At 43.4% G+C, this 19,978-nt stretch overlaps 1 protein-coding gene across 10 annotated transcripts in view; it reads left to right on the top strand.

Annotated features, from left to right (window-relative positions):
• Positions 1-8,508, top strand: part of UPF2 (UPF2 regulator of nonsense mediated mRNA decay) — a 185,345-nt gene extending 176,837 nt beyond the window's left edge. For 7 of the 10 annotated variants that reach the window (XM_036908120.2, XM_057498192.1, XM_057498191.1 and 4 more), the window contains 3 exons: positions 705-846; positions 2,347-2,467; positions 7,237-8,508. In XM_036908120.2, the coding sequence (XP_036764015.2) occupies positions 705-846; positions 2,347-2,467; positions 7,237-7,246 (273 nt within the window). In that variant the 3' untranslated portion in view covers positions 7,247-8,508. Of the gene's footprint in view, positions 1-704; positions 847-2,346; positions 2,472-5,000; positions 5,521-7,236 lie in introns of those variants that run through there. The other 3 variants (XM_057498197.1, XM_057498196.1, XM_057498194.1) reach the window with 2 other exon arrangements.
• The last annotated feature ends 11,470 nt before the right edge of the window (positions 8,509-19,978 follow it).

Genomic DNA, 19,978 nt, shown 5'->3' with positions numbered 1-19,978 from the left:
GAAGCCATCTCCATTTTATACTCAAATAATTAAACAGCTTACTTAGTTTCCAGGGAGCCATGGCCCATAAATTCATAAGATTCTATCTAGGTTTGTTTACCCTGCACAATCCTAAACCAGAGACATCCTGCTAAAAACAACAACATTCCAAAGACAAGGACTCTCCTGTAATAGAGAAATAGATCTCATAGGTCTGTGCCTAACTCCTCCTTTTCAACATCACAGCTATCTTAAGAAATATTAAGAAAGTTTGTTAATACTAAAGGTGGACTAGATTTGTTGTATATGGTTCAAAAGGCAGAACTGATTCCACTGGATAGAAATGAAAAGGATGTATATTACAGCTATATATAAAAAAGCCTTTCTGACAGTTACCCATACATAATATCTAGAGGCTGGAAAATGATGTCCTTTTGCTAGATGTGTGCTTCCAAACAGGGCACCTTAAAGAGGAGCTTCTGCTTTTCATGGAGGCTGAAACTTACCACCTCCTACTTCCCATCTAACCTTAAAGGGTTTGTCTCTAGTAGAGTAATGCTGTTATCTGTGTTCTCAGATGATACCATCTTTATTGACTTAGAGGGAAAAAAGACATTAGTATTATTTTTCTAAACTCATTTAATTCTACTTGCTATTTTATTTGAAATGTTTTTCTCTCAGTGTTCTCAAACCATTTGTGATTTCTTTGTTACTTTTTTTCTCAGTTTAAGATCCTTAATGTACCCATGTCTTCCCAACTTGCTGCAAATCACTGGAACCAGCAACAAGCAGAAAAAGAAGAGAGGATGAGAATGAAAAAGCTCACACTAGATATCAATGAACGGCAAGAACAGGAAGATTATCAAGGTATAAAAGCCTTTGTAGGACAGAGTACTTTTGGTGCCTTTTGGGCTTTTTAAATATAGAATATCAAAGTTGTTATGCTCTACCTTTTCATGTCATGTTTGTATATATTAAGCCTGAGATGATTGTTTTTTTATATTCCATTCTGTCTTTACTTTTCTCTTGCTTTTTTGAAAAATAGCCATAATGAAGTTGTCACCATATTTTGATGACTCTGTAATTCGGTTAGGTTCCATACTATTAGAGCTTATGTTTGCAAGTGAGATAATAATTTTTTAAATTAAAATATCATTGATATACAATCTTATGAAGGTTTCACGTGAACATTGTGGTTTCAGCATTCACCCATATTATCAAGTCCTCACCTCCACATTGCAGTCACTGTCTATTAGTGTAGTAAGATGCTCTAGAGTCACTACTTGTCTTCTCTGTGCTGTACTGCCTTCCCTGTAACCTACCTATATTATGAGTGCTAATTATAGTGCCCCTTAATCCCCTTCTCCCTTCCCAACCCCTCTCCTTTGGTAACCACTAGCCCCTTCTCGGAGTCTGTGAGTGTGCTGATGCTATTTTTATACTCCACAAATGAGTGAAGTCAAGATAATAATCAATTTTTAATTGCCTCATGTTGCCAGTCAGTTGTGAGCAAATGAATTCAGAAAATATTTATTATCTCATTTTTGGAATCCTGGTCTCAAGGACCCCATGTTTCTTTAGATTTGAGGGTTTACTCAAATTATTAGGATTCTGGTTTTATGCAGACATACCCAACATTCTTGAATTAACTAGAGGCTTATGTATAGATTCCATGGGCACCAAACTAAGACAGCCTCTTGGCATTCCTGTGGCACCCAGATTTTAGACCCATAACATGGCTCTCTATATAGCACTGTACTGCCTGATTTTGTGCAGGAGATTGTTGTGTAAATAAATACATGGTTTTCCATCTTTAAACCCCACTTCTAGAATCTTCTCTTCCAATTGATATCCAACATTGTTAATAATAATAGTTAATAGTGTAAGTGTTCACTGTGGGCCGATCCTATTTTATGTACTTCTTCAAAGCATAATCATCACAGTCCTATGAGATGAGTGCATATTATCATCCCCATTTTACATTTAGGGAAACTGAACTGAGAGTCCCATAGCTGATAAGTGACAGAGTTGGGATTTGAACCCAGTATCACCTGGCTGTAAACACTGCACCCATTCCTATTGCACTGTACCACTTGTTATGATGCTTTACTGCCTCACAAGACACTTGATAGTAGCCAGATTGACAGTAAGGGGAACACTGGCTACTAAATGATAGTAAAGAACCTCTCATCTCTTAATGTGCTCTTTCAGTACTTGTGAACAATTTTAGTCTGTATAATGGTTATTTTTCTTTCATTAGCTACTTAACAGACTGATAAATTTGATCTACCTTGAGTTTTATTTGCTTCTTGGGGAGAATACATTTATCAGAGTTAACCACCTTTTCTGTTTTGTTCCTAATTACAGAAATGCTGCAGTCTCTCGCCCAGCGCCCAGCGCCAGCAAACACCAATCGTGAGCGGCGGCCTCGTTACCAACATCCAAAGGGAGCACCTAATGCGGATCTAATCTTTAAGACTGGTGGGAGGTAGGCCGGAGTCTCTTAGCTTTTTGTTTTGTGTGATGTCCATGTGAATGAATTAGATAGTTCTGGATTATACTTAATGATAAAGGTCTAATTATTAACAAAATAGAAAGGTCTTTGAGTTGTAGATACTGAGAAAAGAAAAGCTGTCTATAAAAGTTGCAGTTTTGCTTTTTTTTTAGTCTTGATTTCAGCCACACTGACTTTGGCTTTTGCCCTCTGAATGGACTTCTTTGGACTTTAAAATTTTCTCTTTTGCATTTATAGAGAGGACTAGTTACAGATTAGTTTGAGAGAAAACGTACACTTGGTGTTAGGATCTCTTGGGTCAGAGTTAGGTAATCTTAATGTTTACAAAAACTCAGACCCTTTTACTGGACTTTAAAGAATGTAACTGAGCTTGTTATAAGGTATTTTGTTTGTTTTTTAAATTATAAAATGTCCAGCTGGGATCCGTGTCAGTTCTACTTAAACTTGAGTTGCTTAATGTGAAATAATTTAAACTCTACAAGGAATTTCACACAAAATATGTTCCCTAATAAGACCTCATTCATCTATTTTTAAGGATTAAAATTAAGTTTTTCTGGGATCTGATCTAAAGACCCATCCATACTCAGTCAACTCAGTTTTCCACCTCATGGTCAAGTTATCAGCAGTGACATTGGCTTTGCTGCTGCTTCTGATACCTCAGGGCATTTTTGTTTAGACTGTACAACAACTCCAAGAGGTCAGCTTATTACTGGGGCTAGGAGAGCAGGTATAGTAGGGAATGTGCTGGGGTAGAGGGAGTTCATCGTGGAGAGCAGCAATGGGAAAATGCAGACGTTAGAGCCTATGTCTTTTATTCACTAAATATATTTGTGTGTTCCTGATAACATTTTTCTTTGAATTACATGCTCTGACAACTAATGAAATTACATTTAGAAAATTGGTTTGTCACGACAGTCTAGGAGTCTGTTATTTAACATATTTAACATCTGTTGAGTTTAATGTTTTCAGAAATCTAATTAGAAATGATGTACAAACTCATCTAATTAGGCATAATAAGATACTGGGTTGTTTTTAATTATCCAAACTTCATTAAAGTCCTTTAATTAAACCGTTTATTGCTGCTAAAATGTAGAAACTTGCTAGGTTAACAGGGCATGAAAATTTTAGTTTCCTGCTTTTGTATTTTCTTAGAGAGCTCTAAGTATATACCATAGTGTTCTTGATAGTGTCAGTTCCCTTTTCTTGTCTTTGTGATTGGAGAATAGAACTATGAGGAGATCCATTAATACCTAATCCCTTCTCAAACCAGGTATTGCAAGTGTAGTGTCGTGTCTTTGTTTTTAGATGTTTGGGTAACTTTATATAATCAGTAAGTGTGACGTTTGATTTATTATTGATATTTACAGTAAAATTTGCTCCCCTCAGCTTACATTCACCTAGCACCTGCTACGAGTTCAGTCCTGCATTGCAGAAAGTTAAAAAGTAGAGAAAGACAAAGTCTTTACCCTCAAGCTTATAGTCCAGGGAAAAACCAAGTATAGGTGCTTGAAAGAGCTAATGCTGCCCTAGTCATGTATTTATTTTTAAAAAGTATTGCTCAAGGGTCTGTTAAGTACCAAGCATTTCTTAAGCAGTGGGGAACATAAACATGGGAAGGCAGACCTGCACACTTCTGTATGCTGTAATCATGTGTACAGCACATAGGGGTGTGCCTTTCTTGATTTGCTACCAGTTAGAAGTCTTTGTTAGCTTTCTGTTTTCCTTCCCCACTCCCTCCAACTCCCCTTAGGCAGACTTGGGAGAATTGGCCACCTTTGCTTTTCCTTTCCCACATCCCCTGCATTTGGCAGATTGTGGGCTGCAGCCTCCCTGCCATTCTGTGACTACCAGCTCCCATGCTTCATGCGCAGCCTCCTAGGCCATCTGGGCACTTAGCCTATGGACCCTCCTTGGTTTCTTGATGAGCTCTCTTCCCTGCCTTCTGTGGCTCTGCTGCTTCTGGTCTTTCTCTTCCCTCCCTGGCTCCTCCCACTCTTGTATGGACCCCTTTGTGGCTTTGCCCCTGTGTCCCCAGCCTCCTCTCCTGTACACTCTCCACAGGAGGTGCCCCTCCTGTGGCTCAGTCCCCACATCTCCAGCCAGTGTCTCACAGTGTCCTTTCTGACTGCATATCTAGCTGTCTCTAGACAACCACTTGGATATCTTGGGGGAACATAAACCGCTGTGTGTCCCTGCCACCGAGCCCTTCTCCCCTGTCCTCTGGCTCAGTGAATGGAAGCATTGCCCACCCAGTTGTCCAAACAAGAAAGGATATTTTAGTTTTGGCTTTTCTCTGTCCCTCAATTTCCATATCCAGTTAATTAGCAAATCCTCTGATTCTACCAGTGAATGGCTCTCACTCTTGCCCATTTTATTCTACCTCCCCTGCTGAGACCAGAGATATAAGTTACCATTACCTTTCACTGGATTCTGGCCTGCAGCATCCTGATCTGCTTCTCAGTCTCTGATGTCAACCCTTTACATTTCTCTTTCTCTGTCTGATTAGGTGAGCTCTTCTTTGGCTCCTTCTGGCTTGTAGAATGAAGTTCAAGCTCCTGACCTGGTTACTACAGCCCAGCATGGTGGGTCAGTGCTTTCCTTGTTGGCTTTATCTCTTGCTTTTCTTTCTGTTCCTCCTAATTGGCCTTTTATTTCTGGTTATGTTCCTTTTGCTTCCCTCTGTTTGGAGCCCTCTTGGTGCTTTCCTCCCAGATGCCTCCTGATCCTCCTCGATAGTCTTTAGTCTGACGTATGCTAGCGCATGTGCTGCCCTGGCTCAGTGTATTTCTGCAGACCTTGTCCCACTTGGCTGCCTGAGGGCAGAGACGTAGGCTCACCTTGTTTTCTGTTATGGAGCCTTCATAGCCCTTGGTGCCTACACATAGGAGATACACAGTAAATATTTGTTGTGTGGACAAAGGGACTTCCAAAAATCTGTTTAGTCATGTAATAAACTATCTCCATACATTCTGCTCCCTAGCTCTTCTCCCGCAGTTTGCTGATTTCGTGAGAATCCCAGTTCTGGACCTACTCTCTCTACCTGTTTTAAATGTCTTTAAATGTCTTCCTAAAATCGTAACTAAAAAAAATACCTTAACTTGCCCATCGCTCTTAAAATGGCCCTGTGCAAAGTATTATGGTCTTTTCAAAGCCAGTGCTCTTCAAATGCAGCTGTAGATGGACATTGTAAAAGAACAAGTAAATGTGTGTATATGTGAGTTTTTGAGTCTTCCAAGCACCAAATGTCCCTTGTCATTATTTAACCTTAAGTTTTAAGTGAAATTCAGCTGGTTGAAAGAACATAACTGATCGAGTGGCGTCTCCTGGTGGTTTGTCTCCTCTGTGTTTTCTTCTATTTTTAACACTGGGCCAGACTTAGCAGAAAGATGTGTATCTAGAGTGGTGGTTCTCCAGATGAACATGCTAAGAGGTATGTTCCTGTGCAAGGAAGGAAGAGAAAATTCCATGAATGAGGTCTGAGAAACCATTTTAGCCATTTTCAATTTGACTTTTGGTTAGTGTTTTTTCTTTTAATTAGTTACTGAGATTGTTGACGTTTGGAACTGTTTCTTCAAGCAGCCCAAAGTTTTCTTATCTGTGTGTTTTGTTAGACTCCCAGGTATTAATTATAAATATTTTTATGTTTTTGAGTCAGGGGATCCTCAGTATAAGTCTGTAAGTTAAAATTTTAGTCCTTGTCACTGGAAGTGATGCTCTAACCAACTATAGGCTTTACTTCTAATGAGATGAATGGCAGTAGTGCCAAAGTAAAGCAATTACCCAGGTATTCTGTGGCACAAGATGTTTTCCACTGCTGGCGTTGAAAAAACTGTGACAGCACTTCGTCTTGACTGCAGGAGAGAAAGGTTTTTTTCCTCTCAGGGAATACTTGGGTTACTGACCTTTCTCCCATTCAGTTCAGTTCTGCACAAGTTAGGGATATATCCAGCTGAAGATACTTCTCCGTATTTGCATTTTATTGTTTGAAAGCCTCTTGCTAAGGTAACTTGCCTTGTGCGAAACAAGCTGGCTTAGCCTGCTAGGGCTGCCGGAAGAATGCCCCACAGACTAGTGGCTTAAACAACAGAGCTGTTCACTTCACAACATGGAGGTGGGGACCCAAGACTGCCGCGTCTGCAGGATGGCTCCAGCTGATGGCTGTGAGGGAAAATCTGTTACACGCCCCTTTCCTGGCTTCTGGTGGTTTGCCAGCCATCTTTGGCATTCCTGGGCTTCTGCAGAGCTATCCCACCTCTGCCTTTATCTTCGTGTGGCATCCTCCCTGTGTGTGTGTCTGTGTCCAGATTTCCCCTTTTTACAAGGACAGTAGTGCTGGATTAGGGACCCAGCCTATTCGTTTGGCCTTAGCTTAGCTAAGTACATCTGCAGTGACCCTATTCCAAATAGGCCACAAACTGAGGGACTGTGGGTTACACTCCAACGTAGGAATTTGGGGGAGGCAGTTAAACCATAACACAAAACATGAATTCTCAGCGTCTCAGAAAGTAGTTTGTAGGAAAGATACCAGGACCACACCTTCCACCCGCCATCTGAACTGCTCTTGGTAGTGCTCCTCTGCTCCTGCTGTGTCTAGTCCCATAGCAGTTTGTGTGCTCCTTAAAATGTACGGAGTTGTCTGGAGACGTCAGGAAACAGTAGTTGGTGGTGTTTAGGGGGCCTTTTCTTGCTGGAGCTTTGTCCCCAGTGCTAGTTCTTTAATGCTGCCTTGTTTGTGCCTCTAGGAGACGTTGATCCAGCAGCACGTGTCATTTCATTAGGTCCTGTATCTGATGTTGTGGATAGTGGAGTCCTCCAGCAATTGAGTGAGAGCAGTGGACACATCTCAGCATGTCGGTCTAGAGAGTTGCGAATCTAAACCTTGGACAGGCTGGGACCGTGAGGCGGAAACAGCAGCCTCTGCCAACACCGGAAGAAGCCCACGCTTCCAGATAAGGCGGAAAGGCCTTTTGTAATGGAAATCACGTGAAGGTTAATCTTCTCTTGAGAATGGCAGTCAAGAAATGAGATGGTTAACTTGACTCCTGAGCAGTTACACCAAGGAGAGCGTCAATGAGATGACTGAGCCGGAGAAGAAATGGCTGTAATGGTAATGGTGTGGGGGAAATGAACTTGAGTTTTAAACTTGGTTTGAGTTACAGTGTCTCTGAGTTGAACATCCCATGTTGGAAAAAGCTATATTTGGGGGCTCCAGGACTACAGTAGAAAAGTATAGAGCAAGCAGTAATATCTTCTATAAAAACTTACATGCAGGACAACAAATGATGAAAGATACCAAATACCAGATAATCTATCAGGAAGGCTTTTGTTTAGGAATTTGTTTCAAGAGGAACAAGGAATAAGGGAGGAAAATTGGTTTTATCCATCAGAGTCAGTAATATAAAATTGCCTGTTAGGGTAAGGGTAAATGTGTAGTACACAGAGCTCGCGAATTCTGGTGGCTTTGGGGGAGTCTAACACCAGCCTAAGAACAGGGAGGGTTGAGCCCATTGTAAGTATCATTGAAAACAAGCAAAGTGCCAGTCAGCATGTCACAGAAAACGGACAAAGGACAACAAGATGTGGATCAAAAGATTTTTGTTGACCTTCATGGGTTTACAGCCTCTGTCTCTAAACAAAGTATGGAAACAGTAAAGCATTTGTTTGCCTTTGTTTTTGTTTTGTTTTGTTTTGTTTTCCCCCCACTGAATAGAAATGAGGGTTCTCAGTCTGTTCTGGCAATCTGTTAATTTATTAGGATAGTCGTCTTTCGTTTGCTTTCTGATAGGCATAGTAAATTTAGTTAAAGAGCACATCTGTATGCTACAACTTGATTACAACTTTTTTTTCCTAGCTATTTTGCCTTTTTTCTTTTACCATGTTTCAGTTTCTGCATGTAGACTTAACTAAGAAACAAAACTGTAAAGTTGTAACATTTCACATGGAAATGCTGCCCGATCTTCACCAGCTTCAAAAATCTGACCTTTGCCGATGCTGCAATAAAGTGTTGTAATTTAGACTTGGTGTGGTTTTTTGTTGTTGTTGGTTTGGGTTTGGAAACCTGTTAAATGGGTAGATCAGTCTCTTCCAGGGTCAACTTCGTCCTCTATAAACAATACCAGGTGATTTCTTCAGTGTTTCGCTACTAGTGCTGCCTGCCCTTCAGCATTCTGTGTTTGCCTTCTTGTCCTAGGCGTCTGAGGTAACTTACCTCAGTAGCTTTGGGTCAGTACAAAAAGTAGCCTGTGGAGTCCAAGAGAATAAACATTTTCAGAACACGCTTAAAGTTTGTTAAGGTGGAATATGTTGGCCCAGCACAGGCTAGCATGAGGCAGTATGATTTTACCTGTGTGTGTGCATCAGGGTTGAGAAAAAGCCTCTCTAAGGCAGGCAACTCAGAAAGCAATTGGAGAACCATTGTTTTCAGTTCCCTTCCTGGTGTTCATTCCAAGGCTGACTTACACAACAAAAAGAAGTGACCATCATCACTGTTGCTAAAATTTCTAAAATTCAACTGAGAGTCAACAGAATTTGAAAAGAAATAGACTTTTAATAAAACAAAGTCTCAAGACTTCATTTAATTCTATTGACCATGTTTTCCAGCCTTCATTGCTCACCTGTATTCTATTACTTGCTATTCTGTGTTGGGGAGAGTTTTACAAGTTTTGTCATTTTTATGGTGTTCCTAAGTTTTAAATTGTTACAGGGAGCCAGAGATACTTCTGCTATATATAATGCATAAGACAAAATATCTGAAAATCGGCTGTGATAATTAATCTTTGTTCAAGCTTTCATCTAGAATGAACAAGGTCACTAGCAGATGGAACCGTAAGCAAAGTGAATCAAATAAGATGGTGTAAAATGGGTAGTTTAATTAGATTACTGTAACAGATTACTGGTGACCAAAAGATTAGTGATATGTGGGCAGCCTAAGGGTCCCTGTCCAGATGAGTCCCTGCACTTGCCCATGAAGGCCACCCAGCCCTTCCTGGCAGGCTGTTACTTTCCATATAGTCATTACAAACTCAACCCATATAAAACCTGGCAGCCAGATGGAAAAAAGGATTCAGGTAGCACACAGTAGCTAGAAGAGCTGAACAAGGAATGAGATTAGAAAGGTAAAAACCACATAAGCAAGACAGAAACACAGAAAAGACATGGGTAGTAATCCTGGAATGTGTGGAATGTTAGCATTGTGAAAAACAGTTTGCAGATGGAATCATCCTGAGAGGTGATGACTTAATGATATTCAGGGTAGTGAAAGCAATGATTGGTGGTATCAGAAGTTTTGTGACGAGCAGAAATAACCTCGAAGGAGAAAGGCCCAGAGTGGTGAAGCCAACAGCAAGGAGGCAGATGTCAGATACCCTAGTATCTCCAACCATATCCTGTGATACATTCAGAGTACTCATTTTGGAGAACTAAGACAATTGATTTAAAATATAAATGGCAGAGGTGAAGTGTATCTGAGGATCCCTTCTAAAATGGCTTTATCATGGGGGTGTCCAGAAGCCCAATGTTACTCAGTTTCATATGAAAGATACCCAATTTGAATTTACTTGCATTCACAGGAGATTATAGGAAGAATCCTACAGTTTGAAACCACCACAAGATCATTAGACTTCAGAAATAATTAAATGCAGTTAGAATTCCCACGTGTTTTCCGCTCCTTGGCTTTATTTCCTCCTTGTCTTTTAGCCTGCTCAGGCTGCTGTAACAGAATACTACAGACTGGGTAGCTTAAACAGCAGGCATCTGTTTCTCAGTTCTGGAGTCTGGAAGCCCAAGATCAAAGTGCCAGCATGGTCAGTTTCTGGTGAGGCCTCTCTCCTTGGCTTGTAGCTGGCTGTCTTCTTGATGTGCCCTCACATGGCCTTCCCTCTGTGCATCCCTCTGGTAGCTCCTCCTCTTACAAGGACACCAGTCCTCTCGGATCAGGGCCCCACTGCTATGACCTGAGTAGCCCTGTTACCTCCTTAAAGGCCCCCGTCTTCAGTACAGTCATGCTGGGCCTTGGGGCTTTACCTATGAATTTTTTGGGATGGGGGCAACTTTGGGGACAATTCAGTCCATAACACTGAACTTGGCTGCCAACAGCTCCTGAGTTTTATATCGTAGAGCTGCAGAGACAGCTTGATGGACTATGCAGCCAAGTCTGCACACCCATGGAGCTGCTGGCCCCACTTGGCGCAGGTGTCTGTCCTTGAACCAGTGACCTGTTGTCAAGGGCCAGGTCCCCTGAAGTCTTGTGGCTCTTGCAGGAGCCTGATGTGGGTGGGTGGGGGACTTAGTACATTTAATTATGACACAGGGACCATGGGCTTAGACAGAGTAGGGTGAGGGCCTCAGGAAAATATAAAGCAAGATAATCCATTGTGAGATTTGCTCTGGCCTACTGGGGGGCCAAGCTTATTTTTCTAACTTTACCCAGGTGCTGCTTTTCTTCCTCCAGCCCTAAACAAATGATTTGTTGCAACTCGGGCAATGTAGCAAATCCAAAACAACGTAGTAAAAACAGGAAGGATTGCATAGGTAAACATTTTGGGACCACTTAGCAGGTGTACATCCCCTAGCCCTTTGTCTTTCAACCGCCTATAAAAAAACCCCTAAACAACGCACCACCCCGGGACTCTCTTGTCCCCTCCTGGCAGAAGCCAGGAGCTCTGTCCTCTCACTGTTAATCTCAATAAAAGCCTCTGCCCTGGCTCTCCTACCTTGGGTGTTGGCGAAATTCATTCTTCGACTCCACAAACAAGAACCCCGGTATCAATTATATAAAATTGGGCCCTTTCAGGTTTTAAATACAAGATTTTCCACATAGACGCCCTCTCTTTGAAACAGCCCTTCGACTTGGAATGGCTGACACGGAGGTGCAGCCTCCTGGCGCTCAGACTGGTGCTCTTCCCCAGCCTTCTGAATTAAAACAAAATGGGAGTGGGTTCTAAGATAATTTTAAAATACTTAGTATGCTTTAAAGTCACAGTTTTTTGGGATTCTTATGCAAATGTGATAGTTCTTTAAACCTTTGGAAGTCCAAAGGGCATTCAGCTGTCTTACCTCAGTTGATGTTTTTACAGAGGAGTAACTTTGGAAATTGCTGGATTATAACTCAAATGTTTGTTTCCTTGGAAGTGGTTCTAATTTTATAGTTACCAGGAAAAGCATTTCAAATTCTGTTGTGTGCAAGTACTCATGTTTCTAGCCTTCCTTTGGCTCCTGACATGGTACCATGTAATCAGTTTTTTTGGATTCACGGATTTAAACATTTCTGTGAATACTTACTGGCCATGGGAAGAGAAAGATTTATTGACCCCATTCTGTGTGCCAGGATGCAAAGGCATCCTCCTTTCCTCATGGTACTGATGTTCTAGGAGGAGAAACAGACAAGAAATGTGTAAGTTCAGTGAAGTGATGGTATCTGTAAAGGGCATAGCACAACGTATGGCATGTAGGAAGGATTCCCTTGATGGCAGCTAGTGTTGTTAAACCTTGGCATTGCGCTGCTTCTGCCAAAAATTCCCTCCTTCGCAAAATGGCTTGTGCTGCTTGCTTTTCAAGATTTACTTCAAGCTTCACCTCTTCTAGGCAGCCTTGCTGCCCTTCCCACCCCCAGTTTGATTTCACTGGAAGGTGTCCTGCTGCTGCCTGCTCACCCCTGCGGGGATGCGTTTAAAAGGAATGGGATTACCCTGCTGCTGTTTTGCAAAAGAGACTAGCAGGGCTTCTTGTATAGGAATCTGAGTCTGGGACTGGAGGACCCCTCTGAAGTACTCAACAGATGCTTCCCCTGGATTGTGGAAGTTCTGAGGGAATCCACTCAGCCCCAGGAGGTGTGTGGTGGTGTATTCTGAACCCCTTGCCCCTGCTGCCATCAGAGCAGGACTTCTGCATTTTGCCCAAATGCTGCCAACCTAAGACTTGCTGTTGAGCTCTCCCTTGTCTAATCTGACTTGGCCGGTTGAACTCAGGAACTTGGGAAGTGGAACTAGGTCCCACTACTTTGCCATTTCCCGGTTCACACTGACTGGATGATGGCATGGTAACTTTGGGGTCATTGCTGACTGGAAATTTCTCATCTGGACTGATGGGCAGAGAATGTCCTCCCACTTCCATGAACTGTTTGCTTTGTAATCTACAAGGTGAACAGGTGGGCTTCCTGTGCTCCCCCAAGAGCTGTGTGTACCTGTATTCACTTGCCATAGAGTGCTCAGCTCTGGAACATTTCAGTAGCAGCCCAGAGGCAAGAAATACTATGTTCAGAGGCTAGTGAAGGTGCCAGGTTGACCACTGATTGGTCACTCACTCAGATGCATATTGTGCACCACCTTCAATACTTCCTATCTGTATGACCTGGGGCAGTTTTTAGTCTCTAAACCTGTTTTCTCATCTGTGAAATGGGGTAACTTACTAGGGTTGTATGAAGAATTCATGGGCTAATGGGCATGAGGGTCTTCACCCAGTGGCTGTTAAATAGTAAGTATACAGTAAACGTTGCAGAATGGTAGTACTAGTATTAACACCACAGCTTCTGTGGTTCAGATACAGTGTTGGGCACAACGGTAACCAAGCAGGCTCTGCCCTTGAACTCATGAACTCTTCAAGTGTGCAAAGAGTATCGCTTTCAGGTCTGGATGGCTAAAATCACACACATAATCCAACAAACTACTTTATTGCCCCCAGAAAATGGGCCTGAGCAGCAGTGGGAATGGTGCTCTTCAGGTGAATCCAGCCTGGGCTGAGTACCATTTCCTTGCCAGAGAATTTGTATCCCCATCTCCAGAGCTCACTGGCCATTTAAATTCAGGCATAAATGTTTTTATTTTCCCAATTTTTTTCCTGCATGTCTCCTCCTTCCCCAGTAACAGAGGATTGGTGGTTGACTGTTAGGGAGAAACACATGGCAGTCCTAGTTTCTATGACTCTGCAAGTGTGGCAGCTTCTGAGCCCTCAAAAATCCCCAGACAAGAATAGGCTATTGGGTCAAACCACCATGTGTGTTCTTCCCAGACCTATCACAGGTAGGGATCAGACTGATAAAATTCCACAGTTTCAAGATGCCCTTTGGAAAGATGGGGACCTTCGAAACCCCACATGCTGGTGACTTCTTTCAGCAACAGAGTAGGCCAGGAAGATACTCAAAGTCTTCTTGAAACTGAGGTGGGATTTCTTGAGAGGGTGTTGGTGGAGGAGAAGGAGCAAAACGGGGAGCAGCTCTGAAATGGGAAGGCAGAGTTGTTCCTCAGTTCCATCAGGGTGGCCACCCACTGTGCACAGCACAAGAGCTTGTGGCCTTGGTTCTCAAGTCAGCCCACATTTGCTGTGACTTTCCATGCACACAGGGGCTATTGATTGGATGTGGAGAGTATGTAAGGAATGGCCCAAATCCCTCAGTAATTTATAATCTTGATCAAAGCTGTACTCGGAATGTGCACCCTCCCAGCCAACACAGGACCGGCTACCCACTGCCCATTTCCCTGAGCCATGCTGGAGGGGTGCTGGCCACGGAGCTGCAGAAGGCCGACTGGAATTCTGGTCTGGCCACTTACAGGTTAAGTTTCTTAACCTAAGCCTTTTTTAACTCATTTGTATAATGAGAATCAATTTTCCAAGCGTGATTTTGAAAATAGAGTGTAAAAACATTTACTCAACATGGAGACTGAGGGACAGTGATGCACAAGCATTATCCTGATTCTGTGGAGCTTACATTCCAGGATGAAGAGAGAGAACACAAGAAAAATGTCAAATAGAGATGAGCTGTGATGGATACTCAGATGTGCTGATGGCCTTGTTCTGGGAGCACTGCTGGCAGGTGGCCTTCAGCTGTCAGCTTCTCCTGGGTGGACTTGCTGCAGATGGTGCAGGATGGGGCCTGGGGAGGCCCACACGCAGACTCCAGCGCAGAGTACGAAGGCCTGGCCCTCCTTGACCCAAATCAGTATAACTCAAGGGCCTTCTGAGCTCTGCAGCGCTCCCCAGAGCCGCTGTGGCTGGGCCTGCATCAGAGCCAACTTGCCCCTCTGCCCACCTGTCTGCCCCTCTCACAGGTGTTGATCCCAGGAGACCCCCTTTCAGAGATGCTTTCCTGAGACCAAGACTCCACCTGAGTACTATGCTGGGTGAGGAGCCGTGACCACTGAGCAATTTGAGATTGGGAGTCCTCCCTGAAAAGAGAGAGGGTCTGCCAAGACCTGAATGTCAAGGACCAGCCCTTTGGAGATGGTGGGAGCACACTGCAGATGAGAGATCCGTGAGCAAGGAACTCCTGTTGGGGGAACTAAGGGAAGAACCCATGAGGTGGATGAAAGAGCTCTGAGGGACAGGGCCCATGTCCCAGAGGGCTGTGAGCCAGAGTGACTTGGAGCTGCATTTCCTTCCAGGTTTGGTAGAATTGATTTGATCTGGTTTTAGAGGCTCCCTCTGGCTGCTGAGTGGAGAGCAGGACTGTGGGGGCTGAAGTAGAATTGGGGAGACCTGTGAGGAGGATAGGGCAAGAGTCTGGGTGGGACAATGGGCTGATGGAGCAAAGAATACAGATTCAAGATGTATTTCCCGAGGAGAGCTGGGGGGACTTGGTGAGGGTCAGATGAAGGAGGGGCTGGGGAGAAGGAACTGGGTTTCTGGCCTGAGCAGTTGGGGGCACAGGGGTATTTGAAAGGGAGCCCCACAGACAGTGCCTGGGGGTGTCACCTACTGGGAGGGAAGCTGCTAGAGGTTCCCACTTCCTTTGCTGGAGTAGTTTGCATAGCCTGGCTTCATGCCTATATGACCTCCAGTCAAAATGGCCGCCACCAAATGGATCTGGTTTCTGGAGACTTCCTCATTTGCAGGTGGGCAGGCAAAGGTCTTACACAGAGAGCTGAGGAGATTACATTGTCCTGGGAAGGGAAAGGAGCCACCTTGGGTAAGGGGGTGGGGCTCCTCTCCAGAACTGTCCAACGTGAAATTTTAGAGCTTAGGCCCTGCCCTGTTGGGACTCTTGGTCTGGGCCTGGGCCCCGGGCTTGAGGAGTAAAGGGGCTGCTCTGGCAGCACCTGTGCAGGCTGGTGAGAGAGGGGCTGACTGTAAGTTGAGCTCTCTGTTCTGCCTGACCTGTATTTTCCTTTCCTTTTAATTTGACTTTTGTTTGTTTGCTTTGCATTGTTTCTGGGAGACTCTGGAGCTAACAGGCAGCCCAGGTGGACGGTGTCCGCAATCATTGCACACCTGGGTCAGGCCCGAGGCCTCTTAGCCACCACCTGCAGTCATCCCTCCTGGAGGTCCCGCTTCCTCAGCAAACTACCTAGCTTCAAGGTTCAGCACCCACCCAGGCCTTTGTCCATCCTCTTCTCTTCCACTGCACCACCCGCTGCAGTAGGAACCAGGAGCAGTACCCCTAGCCAACACAGCCCTCATGGGAGAGAGGCTTTGGGTTACTCCCTCGGAGCCCGTCAGGAGAGAGGCAGAACGTGGGAGGGAAGGTCTGTGGCTAGCAGGAGAGTGCTTAGGTCCCTATAGTCAGCTCTGTGTGACTTTGGTGTTCTTGAGACTGTAGTCCACCAGTGTTCCTGTCTCTAATATGAAAACAAACATGGAGGTCAAATGCATGGAAGTTGAGGAGGGAGGATCTAAAGTGCAAAATCCCTAGTTCCATTTTATTTTTTAAGACATTTTAGTAATTAAATACTCACTATAGGTTGCAAAAATAGTACAGAGTCCAGTCCTTCAAACCCTTCATCCAGCTTTGCCAGTGATGACATCTCCTGTAATAGCACAATATCAAAACCAGGAAATAGACACTGGTTCAATACAGACAACTAGACTACAGGTCTTCCTCAGTTTCCCCTAGTTTTTACATATGCGTTTGCGTGTGTATGAGTGGTTCTACTTCATGTGCCTCCATGTATAGATTTCATGTGACCCCAGCACAGTCAAGATTCAGAATTGTTCCATCTCCAAAACTGGTGCGCTACCCCTTGCCACCTGGTGTATTAGAGCTGCCCAGGGAAACAGAACCAGTAAAATATATGTGGATATATATGAGGGAATTTATTATAGGATTGGTTTACACGATTATGGAGGTCAAAAAGCCCCAGTCTGCTTTCTGCAAACTGTGGAAGCAGGAAAGCAAGTGTTGTAATTCATCTGAGTATGAGGGCCCAAGACCTCGGAGCACCGTGTCTGAGGGCACAAGATGGGCGCCCCAGATCAAGCAAAGAGCTCAAACTTGCTCTTCCTCCACCTTCTTATTCTACTGGGACCCTCAACAAACTGTGAGGCCCCCTTTCCCTGTGGGCAGGGCCATCTTCTTTACTCAGTCCACCAATTCAAATTCTAATTTCTTCCAGAAACAAACTCAAAGACACATCCAGAAATAATGTTTACTAGCAATCTCGGCATCCCTTAGCCAAGTCAAGTTGACATATAAAATTAACTCTTATACCTGGAAACTTATGTGGTTTTGTCTCTATAGTCATTTTGAGAATGTTACATAAATGGGATCATACGGTATGCATCTTTGAGGCCATTGAAGTCCATTCAAGCTGGTACATGTGTCCATAGTTCATTCCTTTTCATTGCTGAGCCGTGTCCTGTTGTATGGATGTCCCAGAGTGTGTATAACCATTCACCCATTGAAGGACATTTAGGTTGTTCTCAGCTTGGGGCTATTCTAAATAAAACTACTATGAATATTTGTACAGTTTTTTAAAATTATGGTAACATATACATAAAATTTACCATTGGAACCATTTTTAAGTGTACAGTTTAATGTATGTACAGGTTTTTGTATGAATGTAGGTTTTAGTTTCTCTGGAGCAGATGCCCAGGAGTGCAATTGCTGACTCATAGGGTAAGTGCATGTTTACCTCCGTAAGAAACAGCTGCCAGTGATGACATCTCACATTGATAGTACATAAGAAAAACTGCCATTTTCCAGAGCAACTGCACCATTTTGCATTCTCATCAGTGATGTATGAGAAATCCAGTTTCACCACATTGTTGTCAGCATTCTTTTATCACTACTTTTTATTCTAGCTACTATAAAAGGTATGTAGTCATATCTCCTTTGTAGTTTTAATTTGCATTTGCCTGGTGGCTAATGATGTTAAACATCTTTTTATGTGTTTATTTACCAATCCTATCTCCTCTTTGGTGAAATGTCTGTTTATGTCTTTTGCCTTATAATTTTATTATAATCATAATAATGTTGCAATCATGTTTTTACCACATTTGTTTTTGAGTTTTAAGAGTTCTTTTTAAAGATTCTAAATACAAGCTGGATATATGGTTTTCAAATATTTTTCCCAATCTGTAGCTTGTCTTCCATCCTCCTAACAGGGTCTTTTGCTCAGTAAAGTTTTAAATTTTGATGTTCAACTTAGTCTTTTTTTTTTTTCATGAATGATCCCTTTGGTATCATATCCAAAGTCTCCATGCTTTCCTAGCCCTAGAACTCAAAGATTTTCTGCAATCCATCTTTCCTGGAAGTTTATGGTTTTACATTTTACATGTAAGTCTGTGTTCCTTTTAGAGTTAATTTTGGTGTAAGGCATGAGGTTTAGGTTGAGAACTTTTTTGCATGTACACATGCAGTTGCTCCAGGGCTGTTTGTTGAAGAGGCTCGTTTCCTCCGTTGAATTGCTTTTGCCTTTTTGTCAAAAAAAACACCCAAACATATGTGTGGGTCCATTTCTGGGTTCTCTGTTCTGTGGCATTGTTGTCTGGGTCTGTCCCCCACTAATACCACACTGTCTTGATGACAGTGGCTGTGTATTAAGCCTTGGTATCAGCAGGATACCATTTTATTTCTTCTTTGTCAGGATTGTTTTAGCTAATCTAATTCCTTTGCCCTTCAATTTCAGAATAAGCTCATCTATGTCTACAAAATATTTTACAGGTATTTTGTTAGTAATTGCATTATTTTTCTTTAGCTATTGTGAATGGAATTATTTACTTAATTTTATTTGCAGATTGTTCATTGCTAATATCTAGAAATGCAGTTTGGTTGTTTACACTGCTTGTCCCTTTAATTACTTCTGGTAGTTGTTTCGCGAGTTCCTTAGGATTTTCACCATACAGAATCATGTCATCTGCAAATACAGTTTTACTTCTTGCTTTCCAATCTAGATGTCTTTTATTTATTTCTCTTACCTGATTGCACTGACTAGAAAATCTTAGTATAATAATCAGTAAAAATGGTGGGAATGGAGGAGAAAGTATTGTTTTTCACCATGCAGTATATTATAGAAAACCATATTCTGACCACGTACCAGGATCCTGAGAAAGAGGCTAGGGTACCGGTGACGGCGTTGGAAAGGCTTCTCACGAAGATGAGTTGGGAGGAGTACGAGCTCACTGAGGTCAGGAGGTCTGTGAGTTTGACCTTGCTCTGACATTCCGGTACTGGAACTGACTTCTGAAGAGGACAGACTCAGGACTGCTGATGCTGTTGCAGGCTGTGCTGTGCTGTGTGCTTCCTGACAAGGTGGATCTCCTTCTCCTGACATACCCATGAGCAAGACAGCCAGACAGCCTCCAAAGGGCCTGCAGGCTGTGTCTCATTCCTGTCCCTTCAGGTTCAGAGTGGGTTGGGTAGGGGATAGGGGGGACTGAGATGCTGCTCCCCACTGTTCCAGGGAAGAAAGGCAGGAACAAGTAGGTGAAACTCTTGTTCTGGGGTACCTGAGGCAGCTGCTACCAATGAAATCCTGTGGACCTTCTTCCTGTATTAAGAGCCCAGCCTTCATTTGGCCTTCCTCCAACAATCCAGTTACTTATCTAATGCATTTGTCCAGCACTGGCAAGGTGCAGGGCATCTTTTGAGATAGGGCATTGGACGAAATAGACTAACAAGGTCCTTATTCACCAGAGATTTATAATTTACAGCAGACATGTCTCAAATACACCTCAGGAACAACATGAACTCTGGGACAAGAGGCATAAACCAAGTGCTGTGGTCCTTCTGAGAAAGGAAACAGCATCTGTGTGGGTGTGGGTGTGGGTGTGGGTGTGTGGAGGGCATGGTTAGGGCAAGTGGGATTCGGGGGATTACGTGCTAACTCTACAGCTAGCAAGCTGAGCCAGAGAAGATGTACAACAGGAGCTTTGGGGATGCCTCAGAGCAATGATTCTCAGGCAAAACCTGCAGTTTTGTTAAAAATGCAGAGTCTGAGTCAGTGGTTCTTGGCAAGGGCTTGAAAGTTCTGACAAGCTCCCAGGGGAAGCTGATGCTACAGGTTGGAGGGTCACAGAGTAGCAAAGGCATAGAGAACATCTGATACGATTTGGCTGGAGACTGGTGGGAGGGAAGGAGAGAAGAACTGGAGAAATAGGTAAGGGCCAGATTCCAGGCTGAGGAGTGTGAACTGTATTTGGCAGACAGTGCACGACCTCTGAAGGTATTTGGGTCATGAAGTGAGCCAAGCTGGACTTCAGGAAGATTAGCCTGGAAAACACTCAATGGAGAGACAGAGGGCAGAGTGATTTGTTATCCACCCACCTACCCACCAT

Source organism: Manis pentadactyla, chromosome 3 (genome assembly GCF_030020395.1).
Source record: "Manis pentadactyla isolate mManPen7 chromosome 3, mManPen7.hap1, whole genome shotgun sequence".
In the NCBI taxonomy this organism is placed as follows: domain Eukaryota; kingdom Metazoa; phylum Chordata; class Mammalia; order Pholidota; family Manidae; genus Manis; species Manis pentadactyla.
This window is presented reverse-complemented; position numbering and strand designations above follow the sequence as displayed.